Here is a 19,449-nt window from a genome sequence, read left to right on the forward strand (position 1 = left end):
GAGGCCCCAAATAGCCAAAACAATCTTGAAAAAGAAAAACAAAGTTGAATGACTCATACTTCCCAAATTCAAAACTTACTACAAGCTATAGTAATCAAAACACTGTAGCACTGAGATAAGAATAGGCAAATAGATCAACAGAAAAAAATTGGAGTCTACAAATAAGCCCATACGTTTATGGTCAATAATATCCTGACAATTCAATTGGGAAAGAACACTCTCTTCAACAAATGGCACTGGGACAACTGAATATCCACATACAAAAGAATAAGTTGAACCCCTTACCTCACACCATATAAAAAACTAATTCAGAAGGGTCAAAGACGTAAATGTAAGAGATAGAACTATAAAACTATGAGAAGTAAATATAGGAATAAATCTTCGTGGCAATGGATTTTTATATTTGACAACAAAAGCATAAGCAACAAAAGAAAAAATAGATAAATTGGATTTCATCCAAATTAAAATTTTGGAGTATCGAAAGACACTGTCAAGAAAATGAAAAGACAACCTATGAAATGGGAAAAAATATTTGAAAATCATATATCTGATAAGGTCCTAGGACCTAGAATATATAGAATGCTTACAACTCAACAACAAAAAGATAGATAGATAGATGATAGATGATAGATAGATAGATAGATAGATAGATGCACATATGCATGCTTGACAACATTAGCTATCAGGGAAATACAAATCAAAACTACAATAAGATGCCACTTCACACCCACTTAGATACCTAGAATCAAAAGACAGACATCTACAAGTGTTGGCAAGGATGAAGAGAAAATGGATCTTACACACTTATGTCAATGTAAAATGGTGCAGCCACTTTGAAAAACAGTGTGGCGGTACTATCCAAGAGAAAAGAAAACATGCATTCCCATGTACAGACACATGTATGAAATGTTAATAGCAGCCAAAAAGTGGAAAGAGTACAAATGTATAAACAATGGATGTATAAAAATTGTATAAACAAAATGTATACCTATACAATGAAATATATTATTCAGCAATAAAAAATAAGTACTGATACATGTTATACAGGCTACAGCAGGCATGAGCCTTGAAAACATTATACTAAATAACAGAAACCTGTCACAAAGACCATATATGAGTCCATTTAAATAAATTGTCCAGAAAAGAAAAAAAATAGAGCAAAGGAAAGTAGATCAGTGGTTATTTAGGACTGAGGAGAATAAGGTGAATGTCAGAGGGATGGAATGTGGAGTGATTGCTAATGGCTATGGGAGTTCTTTTTGGGATAATGAGATTATGATAATGGTTATACAACTTTATAAACATACTAAAAACCATTGATTGTACACTTCTAAATGGGTACATTTTATGATATATAAATTAATTCCAACACAGCTGTTTTTTTAAAAAGAGAAAAATGAATAAAAAGTATATGCTTTCTCTCATATAGACCTTCTGATTCTTATGATATATGTTGGTCTACTTGCTAGATTTATATTTTGTGCTAAAACCCTTCCTCCTTGGCAGGAATATTGCTTCTATCCTTTCTAGTCAGATTTCATCAGAGACCAAATATAAGACTTCTCTTTCTATCTCCCCCTTCTCTTATTCATATTCTCTCTCTCTGATTCTAGTTATTTTATCTTTTTCTTTTACACTGTTCTCAAGTAGGTCAAAGAAGCATGATTAATAAACCCCCAACAAGCAAAGAAATTCTCTGTTAAGCAAACAGTTCCTATAATTTTAATATATGGCAGTAATTGGTGTCAGTCCATTATTTTATGGATCTTGAGAGGCTATTGAAAACACCATGAAAGTATGAGTACATGACTGTCCCACTAGGAGGCAGGCAGTTCTGCTACATAAACTCCTTGGTTAACATCTGGGGATCTCTTTCACCTTTGGCTACCAAATACATATAATATGATTTGGAGGAGAGTAGTGATACATACAACGAGAAGAAAATAGTGTATTTATTTAAGTCCTGGTTTGTCTGGGTACTCATTTCTCCCTTTAATGGTGTATGTGTACTTATATACACACATATGGAAACCTATTCTGGAAAAGCCCCTATATGCAGAACAGAAATGGTCAGTCAGAATAGCAATATCCTGCTAAAACTCATATTATGTGATTCCAGCTATCGCTTACCTATGTCACTAGCTCTGTCTGAAGGGGCAATTAATTAAAAGGAAAGAAGAAAACAAAGGGGATTTGCTTCAGAAATAGAAGAGAATGGGATAACATCACTTTCTAGTTGTAGACAGATGAGAGAAGGATTCTGAGACCATGGAGTTGTTACTTCATTTTGCAGTGAATGGTTGTAAAGAGATAGGACATATGAAAACACTAATCAGACAGAAAATATTTAGCAATTATATTCATGAGTATTGACAGTGGGAGCAAGAGCCAGTAAACCATAGAAGAATTTTCTTTTGGACTCATTGCAAAGTTTCCTGGTCAGTATTAAGATAAATTTTCCAATTAAAGAAGTGGAATTGTTATGTGATTCTATTTTACTGCTGTTCCAAGGAACGATAATATCATATGAATCTCCTCACAGGTGATTGAAGATACATCAAGAACATTTATATAGTCGGAGTTATACAGAGGCAAGAAAAGAAGTATCAGTTCATCTGGACTAATTAGAGTGACTGGAAAGGGAAGAAAGTTGAGAAAATAAACTTCAATTGCTATTTAAGTCAATCAGTATTTTCTCAACAGTCATGATTGTGACATAGAGGACCCGGAAATTGTCTCAGTGAAATTCACTCATTTTTGTATAGGAAGTTGCAAATTCTTTTCTTTATCTACTTTGCCTCTCACAACAATGTACTTTACTAAACAAAGGAAAGCAAACTTTATATAGCTATAGTAAACATAAAATGGGACTTACGGACACTGAAGTGTTCACAGCCTGTCAACTTATCAATAGCTTTGCAGGCTTCCTCTGTCTTTAGCATTTCCTCTTGTCTTCTTTTACTTTCTGGATCATCATTCAAAATCTTGTTCCTCAGCCAGGTCAAATGATACACCCTAAGTCTGTTCTTATGGCCTGATATATAAGATAGAGTGTTTTAATTCAGTCTATTTTTTCATATATTAGAAAAACAAAACAATAAAAGTACTTTGCCCTTTTAACCAAATCTTCTCATTAAAGTAAAAAGCACTTTTAGAAAAAACTATACTACTAGATTCTTCCCTTCAGATTTTGTAAATATGATAGCAAAGTCTTTCTTAGTCTCTCACTTCCAAGAGATAGTCAAAATGTCTACCAGCTACCTATGTGCCTGTCTGAAGAGAAGTACAATACTTCTTTGGGACAGGTTAAGACTGCCATAGCATAGCAACAGAATTACCATCCATTCACTTATACTTTGGCTTTTATCCTTCTGGGATTTGGAGACCTAGAAGCTGTCCTTGGTAGGTATGTATGTATGAGAGGGACATCTGATGTATTGACTGTTAGGAATTCAGGATTAGTGGGAAGGGTCTCTTTGTGCTCTTTCATTCCAGCATACTTACAAAATAATTAAAGTTTTATTGTTTTTTTCTCAGTCAAATTTATCTTCACTGCTAATTTTTTTGCCAATTGAATTATTTCTTTATGTTATATTAATTACCATACATTACATCATTAATTTTTGATGTAGTGTTCCATGATTCATTGTTTGCGTGTAATACCCAGTGCTCCATTCAATACATGTCCTCTTTAATACCCATCAACAGGCTAACTCATCTCCCTACCCACCTCCCCTCTAGAACCCTCAGTTTGTTTCTCAGTCCATAGTCTCTCATGGTTCGTCTCCCCCTCCAATTTCCCTCCTTCATTTTCCCCTTCCTACTATCTTTTTTTTTAACATATAATGCATTATTTGTTTCAGAGGTATGGGTCTGTGATTCAACAGTCTTACACAATTCACAGCGCTCACCATAGCACATACCCTCCCCAATGTCTGTCACCCAATGACCCCATGCCTCCCATCCCCTACCTCTTCAGCAACCCTCAGTTTGTTTCCTGAGATTAAGAATTCCTCATATCTTCACTGCTAATTTTCTAATTGTAAACCCCAGCAAATCCTTACAATCCCTTAAGGAAAAACAGGCCATTGAATTACACATTTGTTTTCATATGTAGTGACTTTGTATTCATTTTTTACAGTTTATTGTTACTAAGATTTCTAGGCTCAACAATAAGATTCTTACTTATGTGATTAATCTTACATATGCTTTTACATGACATTTTTTGAAGCAGCATTAGAATTCAGACATCTATGTCTATTTCCAGTCTACTCTTAAGTGGTAGAATAAATTTGTGCTCTAAATTATTAGGTATCTTTCTACACTGATGTTCTCAGTGTCATTTGATGCAAAAATAATCCACTTTGAGAAAAACTTAAGCATTAAAAAGGACACATTTGGGTTAGAAAAAGCTGGATAAAAAGTAATCTGTTTTCCAGATGTGCAATCTCTAAGCCACGCAGATGTTTTCAAAATCTAAATGTTACCTCAAAATCTGTGTACCTCAAGCAATTAAAAATCAATGAAAATGAAACATGACCAAAAAATGATGAAGCTTTAGCATACCTATCGAGGATTTTCTCCCCTAACCAAAACTTAAAGCAAAGTTAATAATTTTAGGAATATACATAATCATTAATTAATGTGCCATATAGCTATTAGGTATAGACAGGAAGCATGCAAACACATATAAATAACTGTAATTAGCATCATTTTATTCTACAGTTAAACCATTTTTTTAACTTTTTGTATCCTTTTGTCAGTTGTCTTTTGCCTTTAGTTGACTTTAGTACTAGTGTTTTCTAATACCAAGTAATGTTTGTAATGACAATTATTATTAACATCTGTTTACTTGCTCTCTCTTATTCAGAGATTCAGGTTCTGACTGACCAAAACTAAGAAGTTCAATTACTATGTGGGAAGAAGTCAGAGGTCTTAGGGTATCCATTCTTGTTCCTAATCCTATCTGTAGGCCCTCATGATAAGGCTGTGCCAGGGACAACAGAGTTTTATTTTTATCCAATTATTGTCCACTTTGTTCTTTGTTGCTTCTAGCACACCACAAGAAAGTATATGATGGATGTGGTCATCTGCATATGGGTGGGTGAAACTGTGAGTTGTAAAATTGCAGGTGGCTACTCAGGAAAGACCTGAAAGACGTAAATGGCATGTTTTTTTTCTTATCAAATGACCTAGGTGAGGTGCATTGCAATCAAATATCCAGACAGCAAAGGAGAGTGAGAAGTTAGTTTAAACTGTAAATAGAACGACCCAACAATTGCACTACTAGGTATTTACCCCAAAGATACAGATGTAGTGAAAAGAAGGGGCACATGCACCCCAATGTTCATAGCAGCAATGTCCACAATAACCAAACTGTGGAAGGAGCCAAGATGGCCTTCAACAGATGAGTGCATAAAGAAGATGTGGTTCATACATACAATGGATCAGAAAGGATAAATACCCACCATTTGCATCGACATGGATGGAACTGGAGGGTATTATGCTAAGTGAAGTAAGTCAAGCAGAGAAAGTCAATTATCATATGGTTTCACTCATATGTGGAACATAAGCAATAGTACAGAGGACCATGGAGGAAGGGAGGGAAATCTGAAGGTGGAGAAAGCAGAGAGGGAGACAAACCGTGAGAGACTCAGGACTCTGGGAACCAAACTGAGGGCTACAGAAGGGAGCGGGTGGGGGGATGGGGTAGCAGGGTGATGGGTGTTTAGGAGGGCACATGTTGTGATGAGCACTGGGTGTTATGGGTAACTGATGAATCGTTGAACATTGCCTCAAAAACTAATGATGTACTATATAGTGGCTAACTGAACATAATAAAAATAAATAAAAAATAAAAAAATAAAAAAATAAACTGCGAATAGATAAGAAAACACAAATAGGAAAGTTTGGTGTCCTAATTTAAGGTTATATTTAAAGTGCTTTCCTATGAAACTTTTACCTGTGGAAGTCTTTAGCCTAGTTTGGAACCTAATTAATCTATATAATTACTTAGCTAATTTTAGTTCTTAAACAAACCGGAGATGGTAATCAGCAAATTGAGTGGCTCTACAACTTGAATCTGACGGAATGGTCTTCGCTTTATCAGTTTAGTGATGTCTGCCTTTCCACTTCTGTCCATCAGATACAGATTAGATCGGGTTCCCAACAGCAAATTCACTCCTGTTTGCATATAAAAAGAAAGGTGTTATATTAGCTCAGATTACATTTTTATAATTGAATTTATATTAGTACTTTTGCAATTCCAGTGGGCTGATCTGTGCGAAGATGACATATCACTTTAGGCTAATGTTAACCTCATACTGTGTAACAATGAACTCACCAACAAAACAAATTTCTCTGAAATATATTAAAATCTAGAAGATAATACCTTCTGGCAATATTTCTACTGGCTGGTGTCTGGTGTGGCATCTCAAAAGGAGAATTTTATAAATATCTCACCATCCTTTAGCAGTGTCCCAAACTTTATAAAAATCAATCAACCCTTTTGAAAATTACCATTAAACATTAAGGATGTCTAGTGTATATGAAGAATTCAATTCAGTTGATTCCTCTTTCCTAATTATAAGTAAGAGTTTAATGCTTTTACAATAATTATATGTAAATTATTTTTAAATTGAGTCTGTATTCATGCATATATTATAAAACTTACATTGCAGAATACCTGTGAAAGTAGTTCCTACTTTTATGTATCTAAATTCCTACACTCTATTATTTGTCTGCTGGCTCTATTTATTCAAATATAAAAACTGTTAAAAGACTGAATGAGAGGGCTAAAATAGAAGATTAAGCTAAATTAGAATACACTTCAAACCACTGTGGGAGTTTTACCCCATAACCTGAGACCTAGGAAAAACTCAGTCAAGTAATATAATGGAGAGGACTTTAGTGTTTTCCTTCTACTTAGAGACTATTTGTGTTTCAAGGATATAAGGAGAAAAGACAAGTGTCTCTGCTTTCATTTTTCTATTCTGTCCTTTACCAGTTCTCTAAGTAATGGCCTGTGGCAGATTTAGGAATTGCGTTTCCTCCCAAAGTGGAATCAGAAAGGGAGGGTAAAGTATATTCAATTTTGACTGTAATCTTTTATTTTTCAAAATATAAAACTAGAAGTTATAAAAATGAATTATTAGACATTAATTAGATCTCTGGGTAGTTGCCTGACTGAAATGATAAAGACATAAACTCTGCTTTCTTGTTATCTGACACAATATATTAGCTTTGGAGGGTAACATGTTTTTTCTAAGTTATTCAATCCATATAGCTATAATGTTTGCTATGCTGCTTTATTTTTAATTTAAAATTCTGTCCCCTGTTCAAACATACATTAAGCAAAATCTATGAAATTGCAAGTCAGAGGTTGGCATTCACTTTGAATTTCTTCCCTCCTTCCATTTATTTATTCTGTTTCATTTATGATTCATACTGGTTTGAGGTAAAATATTGTCTGAGCCCTACTAATGTGGTTATAATTCTTCTAGAGCAAAGGACTGAAAAAGTCTATCGAAGTTAAGACATTATCAAAGGTCATACAGATGGCTAATAGACACATGAAAATATACTCAACATCACTCATCATCAGGGAAATACAAATAAAAACTACAGTGAGATACCACCTCACACCCGTCAGAATGGTTAAAATTAACAACACAGGAAACAACAGATGTTGGTGAGGATGTGGAGAAAGGGGAACCCTCTTACCCTGTTGGTGGGAATGCAAGCTGGTGCAGGCACTCTGGAAAACAGTATGGAGGTTCCTTAAAAAGTTAAAAACAGAACTACCCTATGATCCAGCGATGGTACTACTAGGTATTTACCCAAAGAATATAAAAAACACTATTTCAAAGGGATAAATGCACCCCAGTGTTTACAGCAGCATTATCAACAACAGCCAAATTATGGATACAGCCCAAGTGTCCACTGACTGATGAATGGATAAAGAAGAGGTGGTATATGTGTGTGTGTGTGTGTGTGTGTGTGTGTGTGTGTGTGTATACATATATATCCCATTGTATATATATACAATAGATGAATGGATAAAGAAGATGTGGTTCATATATATAATGGAATATTACTCAGCCATCAGAAAGGATGAATACCCACCATTTGCATCAACATGGATGGAACTGGAGGGTATTATGCTAAGTGAAGTAAGTCAAGCAGAGAAAGTCAATTATCATATGGTTTCACTCATATGTGGAACATAAGCAATAGTACAGAGGACAATAGGGGAAGGGAGGGAAATCTGAAGAGGGGGAAAGCAGAGAGTGAGACAAACCATGAGAGACTCAGCCATCAAAAATAATGAAATCTTGCCATTTGCAATGATGTGGTTGGAGCTAGAGAGTATTATGCTAAGTGAAATAATTCAGTCAGAGGAAGACAAATACCATATGATTTCACTCATTTGTGAAATTTAGGAAACAAAACAGATGAACGTAAGGGGAAGAAAAAGAAAGAGAGGGAGGCAAACCATAAAAGAGACAGAACAAACTGAGGGTTACTTGAGGGGAGGTGGGAGTGGGCTGGGTTAAATGGGTGATGGGCATTAAGGAGGGCACTTGTGATGAGCACTGGGTGTTATATATAAGTGATGAATCACTAAATTCTCTTCCTGAAACTAATATTACACTATATGTTAACAATAAATTCTTAATAAAAATTTAGATAAAAACTTGAAACATTTAAAAAGAGACATGATTGAAAGAACTTTCTCTACAAATCCACAAGATTATTTAAAAACAAGAACTTACAGAAATATGTCTTAACTATCTCATTAGGTATTAAATGCTACACACTATCTTAAAGTAAAAATACTAAGCTCAAATTTTTAAATAATCATAACCTAGTCCAATTTTATGTTTTAGTCAAGTCAATTCAAGTTAAAAAGAGAAACAATAAAAAGGGGAAGGAGTGCCAATTCAAACATCAAACTGCACTGAGTGAAAATAAATCAGTAAAAAAAGAACAAATTAGCTAGTACAAATATATATATTTTTATTTGCTTGAAAATGGTTTGGTAATAACAAGTGTTTTACATCTATGATTTTTCACAAGTTTGCTGCATTGATAAAAAAAAAAAAGTATTCTTTGAAAAAACAACTCAGTTTTAAGAAACCAAACTTACCCCACAAAGACCCACAGCAGATTTCAGAAGTGAATTCCTTTTCATACATGTGGATTAGTGGTTTTTTACATGCAGGAGACACATATAGTGGGTTAACATTGACTTCAGAGGGTCGCTTAGGTGATTTTTCAGGTGCTTCCACTAATCCAGCATACACTGTGAAGAAGTAAGGGGAAGATATTCAGAGAAATTACTAGTGTATATACCATATGTGATTGAATGTTTCCACAAATAAGACACAGCCTAGAAAAGTTTCTTTCCTTTATTGAATTTTCTTTTTCCTGGAGGTATCATTTCTCTATCTCCTAAACCATCAGATAACACAAATCATGATGGTTAAAATACATTTCTGAATATGAATGTATTTCAGGTTACCATGATTAGATTGCAAAAGAAAATCCAGATGAGGGACTCAGTTACTCAATTGTATTTTAAATTTAGGTGCCATAAAGACTCAGTGAGGAGTATATTTTTTAAAGCATGTATCCATCTGAATTTATGTTAACTGAATATCAGAATGATTTCATTCTTTTCAGACCATGAACCAGTGGTCAAATGCTGTAATGTGTGAATAGACTGCAGCATTTGGAGATTATATTAAACACACTTACAGATGGCACTGCCAAAGTCAGCATTTGCAGCCCTCCCAGAACCATTGGAGGGAGATGAGTGGCTGGCAGAAAAACCTGATTGTGTTGATGCTTCTGATATGTCCATGCTGTCATTCTCGTCATCAGGTGCTGCTGGTGCAGGGCCTAAGGCAATGGCATTTGAGGCCTCGCTTCTACCACTGGGCTCCTAATAGAAGATTGAAAATCAATTTTGACTTTATTTGGAGATTAACTGTGAAATAAATATAATATGCCTAGAAGTTATTTGAAAAAGAGAATGCAAAATTTGTAGCATCTATAATTCTTCATCCTTTGAAAATCCACATTTATCAGAAGAATTCAACAATGTTATCAGAAGAGAGAGAACTAACTTAAATTGAGACAACTGATGTCAGAGGAAAAATTTAAATTTTTAAATTTAAATTAAATTAAATTAAATTAAAATTAAATTAAATTAAATTTAAATTAAATTAAAATCCCTAGCTGTGTGATTTGGGGCCCAATATTAGTGGAATTTTTATTATATACTAGGTATACTGCTAGTTATTTTATTTATATATTACTGCAAATCCTTAACAACAACCCAAAAAGTAAGTATAATTATCTCCATTTTACTTATGAGGAAATGAAAGCTTAGCAAAGTTAAATAATTTATTCAAATCATAGAGATAAAGTAGGGGAACCAGAGTTTGAAGCCAAAGTCTGATTCCAAAGCTTATGTTGAGCTATGCTATGCTAAAGAGTCACTTGAAAAAAATTAAAAAAGCACCAGAGTTGGGGGTATCAATTTTACTTTGTCAAATGACAAAGCTAGTGATGGAAAATCAACCAACACCAATTCAAGGGTGTGACCATACCTCACTGAAAATCTAGTTGGCTTCCATTAACTTACATAGAAGAAACTCAAGGATAAAAGCCACAAAATGTGACAGAATTTACATGGGATGCCATATCCTGTGGAAAAACATGCCAACTGTTTTGGGTAAGCTTGTCTGTTGATAAGCATTTTTTTGCATCCAGTGATTCTTGGCATTGAGAGAGCTGTGCTGCCCTGTCAAAGACTTGTTTTTATGACCTTTCCAACCACAAAAGTGTTGTATGGCAACATGTCCTTTCAAATTAAAATGAAAGGACTGTCTACTCATTCTGTAAATGTCAAAAACATTCCTTGCAATAATTGGAAATACCCGGGGGAGCTATGAAAACTATGATGGGACATCCTGTTTTAATGTCTTTAATTAAGATAGGTAAGTAGGGAGGGAGGGAGAGAGAAAGAGAGAAAGTGAAAGAGAGAGAGAGAGAGAGAGAGAGAGAGAGACTTTCCCACTCATACTACTTTCCCATTGGAAACTATCTAGGAATTTTCTTTCCTTCATTGATTTCTTCCATAATTATTGTGTCTATCATAAACCAAGTCCTAGGTTGGGTCCTGGGATTGGGTGAGTGGGTAGAGAAAAGTAATCAAGAATGGATTAAACAGAGTTCCAGCCTTTTAAGAGTTCACAATCTAGTATGGCAGAAAAGCAAGTCAACAACCAAATACTATGTCACAAGTACTAAAATGAAACTATAGGCAAAATGCTTGCAAACACAGAGGGAGGGGTATATAATTCCATCTTGAAAAGTCAAAGATGATATATGAATTGGATCATGAGAATGACTAATTAACCAAGCAGAGAAGATGTGAGGGGGCAGCCTTATAGACAGAGGGAACAGCTTGCACAAGGGCACTAATTCATGAAGGAGCATGGCATCTTGTAAGCCAGTTTGTGTGATAGGACAACTGGCTGGGAAAGTAAATTGAAATGATCTTTCCTCTGTCCGGAATCTCACCTGTGTTTTCAAATATCCAAATACTCTCTATTTGTCAAGAATTAGTTCAAATACCAGATGCTCCAGGAAATCTTCTCTGTGATCATTCTTATTGATCTAGCATCTGTGAAACTATTTGAGTATTTTTTAAATTTTTTATTATGTTCATTTAGCCAACATATAGTACATCATTAGTTTTTGATGTAGTGTTCAATGATTCATTAGTTGCATATAACACCCAGGGCTCATCACAACACGTGCCCTTCTTAATACCCATCACCTGGTTAACCCACCCCCACACCCTTCCCTTCTGTAATCCTCAGTTTGGTTTCCAGAGTCCAGAGTCTTTCATGGTTTGTCTCCCTCTCTGATTTCTTCCCATTCAGTTTTCCCTCCCTTCCCCTGTGGTCCTCCGCACTATTCCTTATGTTCCACATATCAGTGAAACCATATGATAATTGTCTTTCTCTGCTTGACTCATTTCACTTAGCATAATCCCCTCCAGTTCCATCCATGTTGATGCAAATGGTGGGTATTCATCCTTTCTGATGGCTGAGTAATATTCCATTGTATTAATGAACCACATCTTCTTTATCCATTCATCTGTTGAAGGGCATCTCAGCTCCTTCTACAGTTTGAATAAAAGCAAGATGTCAGAGATAGACTTCAGAGTAGCAATCAGGAAGTCAATAGCTAGGCTTGAAATAAGCATTAATGACAGTATCGAATCTCTAAGGGCAGAAATGAGATCTAATCAGGCCGAACTTAAAAATGTTATGAATGAGATGCAGTCTAAACTGGATACTATTTGAGTATTTTTAAATGTATTTATAAAGTCAGTGATGTTTTGTGAATGATAAAATCATTACTTAACACAATACATTACTTACATTTAAATTCTATGTGTTAAGAGTTCCTCAAAAAGTTAAAGCAGAATCTAACAATTCCACTCTAGCAATTCTACATCTAGGAATTCTACTCCTGGGTAGACAGCCCAAATAATTGAAAACAGGCACTCCAACAACAGATAGTTATATACCAATGTTTACAGCAGCATTATCATGATAAACAAAAGGTGAAAACCACCCCAGTGTCCATCAACAGATAGATGGATAAACAAAATATGATATATTCATACAATAGAATATTATTCAGCATTAAAAAGGAAGAAAATTCTGATACATGCTACAACATGGATGAACCTTGAAAATATTATGCTAAGTGAAATAAACCAGACACAAAAGGACAAATATTGTATGATTGTCTTATATAAAGTACTTAGAAAGTAGACTAGAGGTTACTTGGGCCTGGTAGAAGGGATAATAGGGAGTTAATTATTTAATTGTTTAGGATGATGAAAAAGTTCTAGAAATGAACAGTAATAATGGTTGTACAACATTGTGAATGTACTTAATGCTACTGAATTATACACTTAAAATAGTTAAGATGGAAAATTCTGTTAGTAAATTTTACCACAATGATAACTTCCCAGAAAAATAAATTGTATATGTTAAGAGACGCCATCCCAAATTTGTGATCTGAGTAATAAAGGTGAACAAAAAAAATGTATTTTTGTCCCTAGAAGTAAATAGGAACCATCCAAATGAGAAGTAAAGATCTACAACTATAAATTAAAATGTTTAAGGCTTTGGGTTAGAAGTTAAAATTATATTTGGAATGACTGGAAATGTGACATATCACATGAAAAAACAAATTTACAAGGAGAGGAATTCATTCTCCTTTTCAAATGGTGCATTACCTCCTGTTGATGTTCAAAGTCCTGGGATGTCGGTCTCTCCAATCCTTGACCATCAGTCTCTGAGCAATTTTCTCCTCCACTGATTTGAAGGGCTCCACTTTCTTCATTGGTTCCACTGATTCCCTTACCTCCATTTACTTCCTTAACTCTTCTTCCATTGCCTATACTGGCTCCAAGTTCTTCATGGTCTCCACTGGTTGCACTGCCCCCACTGGCTACACTTTCTCCATGGCCTCTACTGACTCTCTGACTTCCATAGCTGCTGCAGGTCTCTTCTCCACCATCACTTCCATCTCTACTATCTTGCTTGCAGCTTCCATCTCTGCCATAGCTTGGTCTGATAACAAGATCCAATTAATGACAGAGAGCCACTGAACAAAAACACATTTGAAAGTCAGCAAATAAAACAGAATTAGGATGTATCTGATACATATATACTATCTCTAGGAATGTTTTTGCTCTATGTGAACAATACTGGTATGATATGGACAAGAAAAATACCCTATATCTTGTGAATCTTAAATACTGAATCAACACCACAGCCACCATCAATTCCCTGACTGCACATGGATGGCAGATGGAAGAGAACTTGCATCCTTTATTAGGAACATGTGTTAGGTTAGCAGCAAAAATATGTTCTGTTTTGGGGGGGGTTGCTTAAATAATAGACTACATGTATTAGCAACTTCACAGCCACATAAATGATTAAACCCATATTTTTGGCACAGCCACAACATAATTGAATAATTGTTTTGCAATATATTTAATTTCTGTTAATTTTAACACATGCTTTGATTTTCTCACACGTGTATTGACTACTTTGCTAAAGAATCCTATTGATTTTTCTATTACTACCACCAGGAAATTCAGCAATATAGATCTCATTAGGCTAAGATAGTCATTTATGTAGTTGCTGAGAACACCAACCTTACCAAATGCCACAATGGTATTTAGCATAAGAGACAACATATCCAGGTACCTATGATAATCCTAAAAGCAAATTTATTTGACAATGGAACTTTTAGTAGATTTTTTTAGTTGGCAAAAAAGAAAAAATTTTGAATAATTTGTAGTCGGTTCTGCCATGTATATCCACCCAATAACATTTGAAAATTAACAAAAAAATATGGATTTCAATATTATAAAGCAAACAATTCTCCCTCTGTTAATCATTTTTCTACTAATGTAAACATTTACTATATTAACTAATCTCCTTTGAGAACAGTTTGAATACAAATCATGAACATATGTAAATAAGAACACACTGGCTTGTTTAAAGCAGGAGAAAGGAACTATATATATAGAAAACAACTGGTGGCATGCCGAAAATATCACTTCACTAAATATTACCACTTTTGGCAGCTGCTATGTAAGAAGATAAAATAGAATGAGTACTGAGTTTAGTTACAGCAGTTTGCAGAATTCCAAAAATAATGCTGTTAGTACATTTTAGCCTAAAATTATCAAGTGAAAATCAAGGTTGCAATTCATTTTTCTCAGCGAATTTGGAGATTTGTTTGCAAATATCAGGACTTCCTCTTACAGTTATTAAGTAGCACACTATTTGTCACCTCATTTCATATACTCACTGTGGTTTTAGAGGGTAAAATGATTCAGTAGCATTAATTGTAACAGAAACATCAACAATTGTAGTTATAAAGAACTTAATACTTGAATACTAATAAAATATAGTATACAAAAATGCAAAATTAGGTGTTTTACATTAAAATAATTTAAAATCTATTATTGAAAATCAACCATTTACTAATATGCAAGTGCAATGCATTCACCCTCGGTAATAAAATTTGAAAGTAAAACTAAAATGCAAATAGTTCTGAAATTCTAAAACTTTGGTAGTGCAAATAATATAGAAAAACCAACCTTGGCCAACAAGGTGCATCATCATGATTATTGTCTTTGTCATCAATAGCTTCATCATTGTCATTATCATCATGGTCTTCACCAACATTATTAGCCTGATCAACCTTGTTATCCAAGTCATCATTGCCATTGTCATGGTCATAGGTATCCTCATAAGCATCATTAGAATCATCATCATCACCATCAGTATCAGCACCAGTATCATAGAGTTCAACATAATCACCATCCTCTTCAGGTGGCTGAATGACAGGTGCAGGAGTTAACCAATCATTCCGGAAGATTTCAGAGAGTGCATTATAGCCTACCCATTCATTTGTCAAGTAAACAGGGGGTGATATCTTTCCTACTTTAAATCCATCTGGAACCTGTGTGCACAAGAAAGGTTAATGTAGTCTCCAGTAGCCTTTCATTTTCTTCTAGATTGGAAAGTTTCCAAGCTGACAGTATTTTAAAATATATTTTTGATTGAAATGAAGATTTTTTACTCACTAGATAAAGCAACATTTTTATGAGGATGAGATGCCAAAACCCAAACTTCAGGCTATGATAATTAATGGCCTTTCTGGCTCACACAGGGCAAAATGTACTCTTTTTTATTACCCCTACTTTTCTGCTGAGGAATGGACCTTTAGTTTTGGTGATAGAGAGTAGAACAGATTATTTGATGTTCTATAGAAGATATAGTTATTTTTTCCTTTCATTTTATTCTCTGATATTAGGATTACCACATAGCTCTTAAAATTGATATATTAATTTCCCAACTCAGTTTTGTACATAGGTTGTTTCAAAGTAGATCAAACACTTCTAAGAAACAAATTAATATAAATCCATCTTTAAGTGTCGTATAAGCAACAATTAGGCAATCTGAAAGAGATATGTATGTGGTAGGGTAGGAATAATTACAGAAATAAAATGGAATGACCTGAAAGTACACTGCAAAAACAATTGGAAAGGGGGGGTGGGAGGATGGGTTAGCCTGGTGATGGGTATTAAAGAGGGCACGTTCTGCATGGAGCACTGGGTGTTACACGCAAATAATGAATCATGGAACACTACATCAAAAACTAATGATGTAATATATGGTGATTAACATAATAAAAAATAATTATCTCCATTGTACTGTAAAAAAAAACAATTGGAAAAATGTTTATGCTATCAGAGGACATTTTATTTCTCCCCGAATGTTTTATTTTTATGCATTGCATTATCATCCAAGAAATTATATTAGACAAAAGTGAACATCTAGCTTCTACTCCTTGATTTGAGATTAGCTTCTACAAAGACCTTTTTATCACTCCTCTCTGAATATATTATTTTTTTAATTTATTTAATTTTATTATGTTATGTTAGTCACCAATAATATATTCTGATAAAAGAATGTGCATATAAAATATTTTCTGATCAATTCAATGTTTCTCCATTTCAAACTTAATTTCTAGATTTCATATTCTGCATACTCACATAGCAATGAAAATATATCTTTGAAAGATTAATTAAAAAACTAAACACTTTGACCTTTCCCTTAAGTGAAGATGAAAATATTTAAGTCTAAAGAAAGACATTTTTAAAAAACAGATAAATGTGTTAAAAGTTAAGATGGAAACCTACGTGGACATCAACCAGCAATTTCTGATCAATAGTGGAATAAGGCGGTGATGACTGGGACCTCCTCCAGGTCACAGGACTCTGTTCCTCAGAAGAAGATTCTGTGGAATGACAAAAAAGACATTAGTTACAATGATGATTGCAGCCATTGCCTTCACTTTTATAGTGTACCAGTTCAATACTTTGTTATTTTTCTTGTAGCCTTTTTCCATTCAGGAAATATCACCTAATAAATTCTCATGGGGCCAGGATCATAGATTCTGTTTGCGGGGGTAGTGACAGGCTCAAGGTTTGTTGTCTGTAGATCTACATGGCTTTTCTGTTTTCAATATTAAGTGTACACTTGCTAAATATTTCTCTCTATCTGTGTGAAAAGATCCCCAGTAAGACTGGTAGACAGTTTTATTTAAAAAAATACATATCAAGAATGGGAAGAGCTGGGTGGTATCATTGGCCTCCAATATTAACCAGTAGAGAAAGAGCCCAACAGTGTATTAGACGAACATATAGACAAAATTCTCAAGAGGAAAGTTGATCCTGCAATCTTAATCCCCCAATTTCCACTCAATGATATATCCTGAAGTATTTCAATACAGTTGAAAAGCAAACAACTGAAAAGAGACAAAACTTAACCCTTTTTATAAAGCTGGGAATCTTTCTATAGTGATGTTGTGCACTAGAACTTTTTGCAGTAACAGAAGTGTTCTGTATCTGATGTCTAATACAGTAGCCAGCCAGTAGTCGCACATGGCTAATGAGCATTTGTAATATTGCCAGTATGCCTGAGGGGTTGACATTTTTAGTTTTTTTTATTATGTTATGTTAATCACCATACATTACATCATTAGTTTTTGATGTAGTGTTCCATGATTCATTGTTTGAATATAACACCCAGTGCTCCATTCAGTACGTGCCCTCTTTAATACCTGTCACCAGGCTAACCCATCCCCCCATTCCTCTCCCCTCTAGAACCCTCAATTTGTTTCTCAGTGTCCATAGTCTCTCAGGGTTCATCTCCCCCTCCAATTTCCCCCCACTTCATTTTTCCCTTCCTGCTATCTTCTTTCTTTTTTTTTTTTAACATATAACATACTATTTGTTTCAGAGGTACAGGTCTGTGATTCAACAGTCTTACACAATTTACAGCGCTCACCATAGCACATACCCTCCCCAATGTCTATCACCCAGCCACCCATCCCTCCCACTCCCCACCACTCCAGCAACCCTCAGTTTGTTTCCTGAGATTAAGAATTCCTCATTACCAGTGAGGTCATATGATACATGTCTTTCTCTGATTGACTTTATTTCGCTCAGCATAATACCCTCCAGTTCCATTCACGTCATTGCAAATGGGAAGATTTCATTCCTTTTGATGGCTGCATAATATCCCATTGTATATATATATATATACACATCTTCTTTATCCATTCATCTGTTGATGGATATCTTGGCTCTTTCCATAGTTTGACTATTGTGGACATTGCTGTTATAAACATCAGGGTGCACGTACCCCTTCAGATCCCTGCATTTGTATCTTTGGGGTAAATACCCAGTAGTGCAATTGCTGGGTTATATGGTAGCTCTATTTTCAACTTTTTGAGGAACCTCCATACTATTTTCCAGAGTGGCTGTATCAGCTTGCATTCCCACCAACAGTGTAGTTTTAATTTGGCTAGTTGCTATCACAATGAGCAGCTTAATTCCATAGTGTAAATATTTCCATTTAAAATGCAAATTTAGGGCCCCCTGGCTGGCTCAGTTTGTAGAACATTCAACTCTTGATCTTGGGGTTGTGAGTTCAAGCCCCACATTGGATGTAGAGATTACTTAAAAATTAAAAAAAAATCTTTAAAAAATGCAAATATATCTGGACTTAAAGTGTGGACTTTTTATATTAAGATTTATGGTACAGTAAGTAACACCTGTGGTTAAAATTCAGTGATAATATTTAGGCTCAAAAATCAGTAGATCTGGCTGAGTATACTTAGAAAAGGCTTTACCAAGGCGCACTTTCATCCCTGCTTATTTTTTTTTTTATGTGCTTGGACTTTAAAGATAAATAATCCTATCCCCTTTTTATTTGCAACTTTGCTATATATAGCCAAGGTGTAGACCCTGCAACTCCAAAAATCATGTATTTACAAACACTACTATCTTTTGAGTATATTATCTGGAACACATTCTACAATTTGTGTCTGCATCTTCTGGCATTTTACTTTTGCAGTTTATTATCTTTCTTCAGAAAACCATTTTTTTCTCAAGTCCCTTTGTGTGTTGTTAGGCTAAATAAGAAGTTTGGGTGAGTGTTTGAGATTTTGAGGCAAATCTGTAGTAAGGTGCTCTGATTTCCTGCATAATAAAGCATGTAATTTCATGGGAACTTCAAATAGTCTAGGTGGTACACACAAAAAAATAATAGAATTTTAGAGCTGAAAAGAACTTCAGCTATTATCTACACAGAAGCTATCCCCTTCTCACCACGCTCCTAACCAATGTTCATGACTGCTTTGGGACCTAATCTAGAATTTCCTTATTTCAGAAAAGGCAGTACGAATAAACCTTAAATTTTTAGGTGTTTGCCCACTATTAGTAAAATTAGCCCTAGCCAAACCAGAAAGGTTCTGGGGAAAATA

The 19,449-nt window shown here is 34.7% G+C and overlaps 1 protein-coding gene across 3 annotated transcripts in view; it reads right to left on the reverse strand.

Annotated features, from left to right (window-relative positions):
* The window catches only part of NRK (Nik related kinase), a 155,240-nt gene that overhangs the window by 20,842 nt on the left and 114,949 nt on the right, over positions 1-19,449 (reverse strand). For 2 of the 3 annotated variants that reach the window (XM_027609679.2, XM_027609681.2), the window contains exons 17-23: positions 16,820-16,917; positions 15,212-15,576; positions 13,331-13,667; positions 9,760-9,946; positions 9,149-9,304; positions 6,040-6,183; positions 2,876-3,034 (exon numbers count right to left, since the gene is read on the reverse strand). In XM_027609679.2, the coding sequence (XP_027465480.1) occupies positions 2,876-3,034; positions 6,040-6,183; positions 9,149-9,304; positions 9,760-9,946; positions 13,331-13,667; positions 15,212-15,576; positions 16,820-16,917 (1,446 nt within the window). The remainder of the gene's footprint in view (positions 1-2,875; positions 3,035-6,039; positions 6,184-9,148; positions 9,305-9,759; positions 9,947-13,330; positions 13,668-15,211; positions 15,577-16,819; positions 16,918-19,449) is intronic. The other variant, XM_027609680.2, reaches the window with a different exon arrangement.

Source organism: Zalophus californianus, chromosome X (genome assembly GCF_009762305.2).
Source record: "Zalophus californianus isolate mZalCal1 chromosome X, mZalCal1.pri.v2, whole genome shotgun sequence".
NCBI lineage: Eukaryota > Metazoa > Chordata > Mammalia > Carnivora > Otariidae > Zalophus > Zalophus californianus.